Source organism: Myotis brandtii, unplaced genomic scaffold (assembly GCF_000412655.1).
Source record: "Myotis brandtii unplaced genomic scaffold, ASM41265v1 scaffold1020, whole genome shotgun sequence".
Taxonomy (NCBI): Eukaryota; Metazoa; Chordata; class Mammalia; order Chiroptera; family Vespertilionidae; genus Myotis; species Myotis brandtii.
In genome coordinates, this window is record NW_005353406.1 from 834,520 (window position 1) to 843,555 (window position 9,036).

The 9,036-nt window shown below is 48.6% G+C and overlaps 1 protein-coding gene across 14 annotated transcripts in view; it reads right to left on the bottom strand.

The window, feature by feature from the left end:
• MARK3 (MAP/microtubule affinity-regulating kinase 3) overlaps window positions 1-9,036 on the bottom strand; it is an 89,340-nt gene that overhangs the window by 7,805 nt on the left and 72,499 nt on the right. For all 14 annotated transcript variants that reach the window (XM_014535650.1, XM_014535636.1, XM_014535644.1 and 11 more), the window contains one exon: window positions 1,373-1,630. In XM_014535650.1, coding sequence (XP_014391136.1) covers window positions 1,373-1,630 — 258 coding nt within the window. The remainder of the gene's footprint in view (window positions 1-1,372; window positions 1,631-9,036) is intronic.

Genomic DNA, 9,036 nt, shown 5'->3' on the forward strand with positions numbered 1-9,036 from the left:
GATTGGACTTCAAACCTGGCAAGACCCTTTAGAACATCTGCTCTCTGCCCAGCCTGGAGCACAGAGTCTCAGCAAAGGGGCCAGAAGAGAGTGAGAGGCAGGCGGGAACCTCTGACTGCTCTGGCCCTAGTCAGTGCTCCTGACGTCAGAAGTCCTCCCTCATCGGGTATTCAGTAACAAACAGATCATATGGGGAACAGTTTAAAGTGACTCGTCTAACTTTTAGATGATTGACCTAAAATAAAACTATGTGAGGAATCAAGGAGACTTATAAAGTGGTATTTAACTTACAGTTTAAATACAAAGGCCCCAGGAAACTGAGCAGCAAGCTAATGGGCCAGAGGGAGTGAGGCACAGAGGAGGAGCCAACCATTCTGGACCCTGAGGAGATGCACTGCTGTGCTGAGCAGACAGACGAACAGGAGGGTCTGAAGCAGGTAAACCTGCAGGACACCCGGACACACGAGTGCACAGTGAGACGGCTCAGTTTCTCGGGCGTCCTGGTGAGGTCCTGGCTAAAGGTGCCTTTGACTATTTGCTGCTGGTATGAAGTGGCATCTTTCCCTTTTCCTCTGGTAGCAGCCAATGTTTCTAGGCATGTGCAACCTCTACAGCTCGATTATGGACATAAGTTAAAATACCTCAAGGGATCCACAGACATGTCCCAAGGCCCGGAATGACAGCCTGCTGAACACATGAAGAATTTCATACACGACCAGATACTAGTTTCCTTCTGAGCACAAACCAGAGATTTTATTAGCATAACTACACCATTTCAGAAAGGTGCGCTGAGACCAACAGAGAGCACAACTGCAAGACTCAGACTTTAAGACACTTCGTGCTCCTCAGTGACAACGAAGTGAAAGGAGAAGAGGAACTGTGTCGTTCTCGGTGAGCGCTCACCGAGCGCCAGCCCTGCCTGCCCTGGTCTGGGGTTCTGCTCCACCAAAATGACCATCTATGCAGACAAATGTGTCATGCAGCCCGGCCGGTTGGTTGAGCATTGACCTATGAACCAGGTCACAGTTCGATCCCCAGGTTGTGGGCTCGATCCCCAGTGTGGGGTGTGCAAGAGCAGGCGATCGATGATTCTCTCTCATCATTGATGTTTCTATCTCTCCCTCCCTCTCTCTGAAATCAGTAAAAACATATATTTTTTAAAAAGTGTGATGCAAGGAACAGTAAGGAGCCACGACCTCCCAAGTGCTAGGAAACGTTTCCTGGGATTCTCTTCTAAACCTTTCAGTCTAGTTAAAGAAAGAAACCAGAAAAACATGAGCTAAAGACAAATGAACTGCAGCCAGGCTGGCTTCACACACACAGAAGACATGTCTCCTCTTGCTGCAAACCACCAGCTCCACCTGGCACTTACCTCCTTGTGAGTTTTGAGGTTAATTTACTGAATAGATTAGCGGAGCCTCGGCTTCGAGCCTGTGACAATGGCGTGGCTTCGTGGGACAGGCTGGGCGAGGCGGGTGGGCCGTTATAGGTGGCAGTCCGCCGCTCGCGGGGCTGGCCGTGGAACGTGCTGCGACTGGCAGTGCCCCTGGGGAAGCGGACGCGATCCGGGGTGGCCGCACTGCTGATGCTGTGTGTGGAAGCAACTGGGGTTCTCTGGTCAGGAACAGTGCTAGAAGATGAGGAAGCACAGAGCTTTACATTTCATTCACCAAATCCTGTCTTTGTGGCAAACATGGCACACAAACATTCAGTCACAATATACCTTTTATCTAAAGTGGAGAGAACCAGCTTTAACAAAACAAGACCCCAGGGGTGTTTCACAGGACTGAGAAGCAAAAGTAAGTTGAATGGGAAAGGGGACCTGAGGAATCATTTGTAACGGAACAAAGCCTTGTGGAGTTTAAGGGAACAGCAGACATATTCCCAGGACAACATAATGCGGGGAAATTCTAGGACATAGCATGGCTTGAAACTCAAGCGTTCTTCCTTTGCTTCCCCCTCAAATTGCTCCCATGCAGAGGCCCGTGCCCATATGGAAGAAAGAAAAGCTATGCCAGTGAAATTGAAGAACAAGCAACTGAAAAGTTTTGGACGCACACGATGGCATAGCTGTTGTGACACGCCACACGCTGAACGCGACCTGGAGAAAGGGGTCCTCCCCAATCTGTAGGATGCGAAAGCAAGAAGACACACCGATGACCGAGGCCACCACAAGACAGGATGTGCGGGACTAACACACACTCAGGAAGGACACTGTGGACAACTGTGACGAGCTTGGGCTATGAAATCCACAGCGCGAGTTAGGAAGCAGCGGGTACACGTTGGTGCCGCGAGGAAGGCGCATTTTCCTTACACAGCCTGGACGTTATCTCCTTCACTGTCTAGTGGAGGTAACAGCATCTTGGGGGGCCCAGAGGCTGGCATGGACATCGACTTCTGATGTCTCAGCCGCCAGGTGGGAGGTGTGGTGCAGGTGAGGCGGGGCTAGCTGCGTAAGCGAACGTTTCTGTCAGGCTGGGAGGGGTTGGGGTTTGGGCAGAGGCAGAAACAAGATGTGATGGACCAGCGACAAAGAGCAATCTGTGCTTTAAAGCACAGCTTCCTCCCCAACCATCTCAGAACAAAACCTCTTAAATAGTTCCGGGGATTCCGGAGCACCTCCTAACCTGTAGCTCCCCCCGCCCCCCCCAGCAGTAATTTTGAAAGTGTACTCGCTTTAAAGGAAAGAAGACATCTTCCACGTTTGGGTCTTTATGCCAGAGGGACAAGGCCTTCTGAGCTGTGTGTGGCAGCGCCTACTCTACAGAGAGCCCATGTGGTCAGGTCCATGGCGAGCAGACACACTGCTCCCCACCTGTTCCCAGAGTTGAGAATCTTCCTACTCACTGGACATTCACTTCTTCATAAACAAGTCAAAATCCCTAAGGGGTCTAGGGGCCCCCTTTTTCCAGGTGGAACTAATGAGCAGATGAGCCGTGTACAGAGAGAGGCAGAGTGGCTTCCTGCCCGCAGTTGCCCTGGCACACGCTGCGGGACAGAACCGTGACCTCACTTCATCCCAGCGCCAGCGTGTCCTTGGAACAGCTGAGGGCGGTTTCTTTCCTTTAAGGAGAGTCGGATGTAGAACTCCGGCCGTACCTTCAGTGTCTTTCGGCAGAAATCCCTCCTGGTCCTCAAGTCCTGGAGCCGCCCGTTCCATCCCTCCTGCCCTACCATCCAGAGCAGCGGTGCTGTCCTGTGGGTGTCAACCCCTAGCAGTGCTTCAGCCAGCCCAGCCACCTCTCCCATCTCCTCACAGGCAGGGCCCATCCTGTCCTCACTGGTCCCCCGGCCTTCACCCTCACGCCCTCCAATGTGTCCACCAGTGAGCTGCCTAACATATAAACCCGACCTTGTCACTCATAACCTTTCAAAAGCACAGTGTTCAGGATGAAGTTCAAACTCCTCACCTGGCACCCAGGTAGCATCCTAAGCACCCAGAGCCTGGCCCCTGCCCTCTCTCCTGGCTTAACCTTCTACGTCACCTCCCAGAACTCGGCCAGCAGAGAACTGTGGCTTGTGCAGGGGCTAAGTGCTCTCCTGACGGGAAAGGAAGGTCAATGAAATGAGCACTAGAATTTTGGTAGTCCCACTATGAGGACTACCAATAATAAATTGCTCAATAAGACCTTCTTGTCCCTGAATTTTTGAGAATTTTGCCCTCTGACTTGGGAGAGTGGCTCTACCACAGTCATAGACATACTGGAAACAAATGCCACAGAAACATAAAAATAGATCCGGTTTTGTGTTTTTGCCACTCTGCACCCCCTTTCCCTATGACAAAAAAACACGTGAATCCTGCTTTAGGGGGAAGGCTCCTGGGCCCCAGATGCTGCTGACTCCACCTCACAACAAGTTGTGTCCGGCAGTGACAGGCTTAGAGTCAGACCAACAGGGACGGAGGAGACACCCAGGCTTCCTGGGTGTGGGAAGACGGTAAGTCTGATCCTACTGGGCCCAACCAGGGACCCAGGACAGGAAGGACAGAACGAGGAGCTGCACCAACTGTCCCTGCACTTTCTAGTTGTAGGCAGAGATGACCTGTTTCATGAAAGCTTGAACGCACTGGGCCCTGTCACCTGCCACACAGAGTCCTAAAGGATTCAACTACGTGAAGAAATGCTTACTTGTCCCCAATACATACAGACATACATAGACATACGTATAACTTTATTTTTAACAAGTTACAGATAAATACAACTCTTTCTACTCTGTATCTGCTCAGGGCAGGGCCAGGGTCAGCACTCTTTACCCCCCGCCAGCGGCTGTCACGGTCTCGCCCACGCTAGGAGCTGATGGACAGATGCCGTAAGGAAGGCAGGGCTGTCCGGCTCCTTCCCTGGGGAAGAGAAATGGCCCGCAGGCCCTGGGGCAGGAAAGGGCTTTTGGTGAAGTACTGGGTAAGGCTGCGCAATCTACTCCCCACGAGGCACACCGTCACTGGTTGGCCAGTGCAGGCAAGATCTACAAGGCATGCAAGCGAGACAGGAGTCTGGACAGACACGCTGAAGTTAGAGACCTTCCTATATAGGAAGTGTAAATCATAGTTTCATGATAGATTATTAAATTTTTTGACATACTAATCTTAGGGGCACTTAGTGGATTATTTTTTAGAAATTTAATATATGTTGTACCACAAAACAACAAAAAGCCGCGGTCCCGCCTGGCGCCGGCTCCGTCAGCAGGTGCGAGTGCTGCCGCTTGCACCTGCTGATGGCACCGGCCCTGCTCGCACCCGCTGCTCTGCACCGTCAGCAGGTGTGAGCGGGGCTGTCACCTTCAACACGTGGAAGCAGCAGCAGGAACGGGGCTGCCAGCAGAGAGGGGACAGGGGGCCGTGGCGGGAGGGGCTGGGCAGGAGCACAGAGGATGGGCCGAGACCTGCCCCCGTGCCCACCGCAGCCTTGCAGTCCACAGTTCCTTTCAAGGTGCACAAATTCGTGCACTGTGCCCCTAGTTTTTAAATAAACCTTAACTTAAAAGTTGCTTTGTATTTACGTCTGATTATCTTTTTGTAATTTTTATTTTAAACTCTAACCCACTTATGATTACTGATGGACAGGAATTTTTATTTTAATATGACATCTATCCCAGACCAGAACATTATGATATGAATAGTTTTGGTTGCTGATTCAAAGCATATGAGTGATTAGGCAAAAGCAGAATTAAAAATATAACCAAGAGACATCTGTTGTAACTGTGATCAAACACCCTCTGCTCAGTCCTTGGGCCTGATGCAGGACAAATGCATAAATGGGTTAAGTCCAGAGCAACTTCCCAACCATAAAATTTACCTGTGACATCAAATACCTACAACTTCTCTGGAAAACTTCTGTTGTGCTTTACTATAACGAATGACATCCCACTAATTCTTGGGGGTTCTCAAGTGAAAACATTTTCAACAGTCTCCTGGAGCTACCCAAAAGCACATGGCAAGCAAGATAGCGCCCACATCCTGTAGGGTGGTTAGCAACATCACTAAGTTGAGAGATTGTAGTCAGTGTAAACTAAGGAAATTCTTCCATGTACCTATGAACACTTACGATCAGTAATAAAAGCTAGTGTTTGTTGAGCGCTGAGTCAGTGTCTGTGCTAAGTGGCTAAAGGCCCACAGTAAATCCATAGGACGCTGACAGGATGACGATACGATGGAGATGTGACGCCACCTACTCACACCCGGTTTACACTGACTGCTGGTCGATGCTGGAATGGGCCTGGTTTATACTGACTGCTAGTCGATGCTGGAATGGGCCTGGTTTATACTGACTGCTAGTCGATGCTGGAATGGGCCTGGTTTATACTGACTGCTAGTCGATGCTGGAATGGGCCTGGTTTATACTGACTGCTAGTCGATGCTGGAATGGGCCTGGTTTATACTGACTGCTAGTCGATGCTGGAATGGGCCTGGTTTATACTGACTGCTAGTCGATGCTGGAATGGGCCTGGTTTATACTGACTGCTAGTCGATGCTGGAATGGGCCTGGTTTATACTGACTGCTAGTCGATGCTGGAATGGGCCTGGTTTATACTGACTGCTAGTCGATGCTGGAATGGGCCTGGTTTATACTGACTGCTAGTCGATGCTGGAATGGGCCTGGTTTATACTGACTGCTAGTCGATGCTGGAATGGGCCTGGTTTATACTGACTGCTAGTCGATGCTGGAATGGGCCTGGTTTATACTGACTGCTAGTCGATGCTGGAATGGGCCTGGTTTATACTGACTGCTAGTCGATGCTGGAATGGGCCTGGTTTATACTGACTGCTAGTCGATGCTGGAATGGGCCTGGTTTATACTGACTGCTAGTCGATGCTGGAATGGGCCTGGTTTATACTGACTGCTAGTCGATGCTGGAATGGGCCTGGTTTATACTGACTGCTAGTCGATGCTGGAATGGGCCTGGTTTATACTGACTGCTAGTCGATGCTGGAATGGGCCTGGTTTATACTGACTGCTAGTCGATGCTGGAATGGGCCTGGTTTATACTGACTGCTAGTCGATGCTGGAATGGGCCTGGTTTATACTGACTGCTAGTCGATGCTGGAATGGGCCTGGTTTATACTGACTGCTAGTCGATGCTGGAATGGGCCTGGTTTATACTGACTGCTAGTCGATGCTGGAATGGGCCTGGTTTATACTGACTGCTAGTCGATGCTGGAATGGGCCTGGTTTATACTGACTGCTAGTCGATGCTGGAATGGGCCTGGTTTATACTGACTGCTAGTCGATGCTGGAATGGGCCTGGTTTATACTGACTGCTAGTCGATGCTGGAATGGGCCTGGTTTACACTGATTGCTAGTCGATGCTGGAATGGGCCTGGTTTAAACTGACTGCTAGTCGATGCTGGAATGGGCTCGGTTTACATTGACTGCTAGTCGATGCTGGAATGGGCCTGGTTTATACTGACTGCTAGTCGATGCTGGAATGGGCCTGGTTTACAATGAATGCTAGTCGATGCTGGAATGGGCCTGGTTTACACTGATTGCTAGTCGATGCTGGAATGGGCCTGGTTTACACTGACTGCTAGTCGATGCTGGAATGGGCCATTTTGAGAGACTGACATCTGAAGGTGGAATAACCACATCAGGGTTATAGCAAAAGCAGTCTGACTTCACACCTACTTTCAAAGTAATAGTCTTATTTAGAAAATTACTCATGTGCCTCGTGCCAAAACCAAGATGTGCTATATACCTTTTCTCCACTACACACCAAGGACTGGCTTTACTTTTCACACAGTAAAGCTGATAAAATAGAAAGATTGCACTATGAAAAATCAATGAATAAAATTAATTTTAAAATGAAAAAACTCTATTAAAATAAATTGTATTGCTTGGCAAGAGATACACTTGGTGAGGCTTTAAGCCTTGGAGCATCCCATGCTCAAAGTGGAATGCGGCAGGGAGCTGAAGAGCTTGGCGAAGCCATGTGGACAGCCTGTGGTCTCACCTCCCGTACAGTTTCCATCAGCCATGATCTCTCTCACGCTGGCATTCTGTACAAGCATTCACATATGTAAGAAAAAGCCCCACATAGTCAAGGCTGAAAACAGAACTTAGGTCCTCTCAGAAGTTGCATAGCCCAGGGACCGTGCAGCTCAGTACGGTTTTGTCAAGGAATAAGATAAGCATATGGGAGAGGAAAAAGCAACAGTCTGCCTAAGAAGTCAGCTGTGCATAGAGAAGGCTCCGTCCATCTAATTTATGACTCATGCATCCATTTTAAAGATGAGAAAGTTGTCACATTTGCTGCCTTAACTGAAAGTAAAAAGTATGACCACCACAGTTTGGCACTCAAACCTCCAATAATTTTCCACATTATTGAAAATCCACTTTTAATTTATTTGTAAGATAAAAAGCAAAAGAACATCCAGATATTATTCTAAAATTATGGGCCCTGTCTCGTGTGGTTTGGCGCTGAAACTCTGCTTGGTTAAAGATAAAGACACTTTTAGACGCAAAGTGCTGCAATGAATGCAATGACTGATGCTACCAGAAGCAATGAGGCCCCGTCAGGATAAGGAGTCAGCCCCAATGAGGACAGTGCCTGCAGGCAAAGCAGACAGGCAGTGACTCCAAGGTGAACTGAAGCACTGCAGACAAGAGGAAATAGAAGAGCATGTGCACACACATAAGGGGGGGGGGGGGGGGGGGGGGGGGAAGGAGGGCAGATCTTGGCCTTAACATAAGCCTCTTAAACAGTCTGACTGGCCGGGCCAGTGTAGCTCAGTCGTTAAGCGTTGACCTGTGAACGAAGAGGGTGATTCCCGGGAAGGGCACGTGCCCAGGTTTTGGGCTCAATCAAAGTAGGGGGCATGCAGGAGGCAGCCCATCAATGATTCTCTCTCATCACTGATGTTTCTCTCTCTTCCTCTCTAAAGTCAATAAAAATATATTTTAAAAAGTCTGACTGTACCTCAGCGAACTGTACATTCTAAAGTTCAAAATGAATCTGATAAATAGCTCAACAATTGAGAAGAACTCATGAAAAGAGGAAGAAGGGCCACGAAACCACTTTTTCCTAGCTCTACAGACTAAAATCTGTAACAGATGAGAAACTTCTGCCTAATTAAGTCTTCTACTGATATCTTCTATTAAAGTACTTTGAACTAGGAGAAATTTATAGATTTGAGAATATAACTAATAAAATAAAATTTATCAGCACAGACTACTATTAAAAATATATCAATTAGTATTTGTAAGCTATCTAGCCCAGTTGCTATACAATTTATTAATAGTTTTTAATCATAAGGAAAGAGGCAATGTTAAAACAAGCACACACATAGGAATCAGAAAAGAGAATACTGGAACGTAAATATTTCTAGAAATTCAGTGAATAATTGCCCTGGACGGTATGGCTCAGTGGTTAAAGCATCGGTCCTCGGACCAAAGGGTCGCAGGTTCAATTCCCAGCCAGGGGTATGTATGTACCTCAGTTGCAGGTTCAATTTCCTGCCCCAGTCAGGGCGCAGTTGGGAGGCAACCAATCAATGTCTCTCACGCACAGCAATGTTTCTCTCTCTCTTTCTCTGCTTCTCCC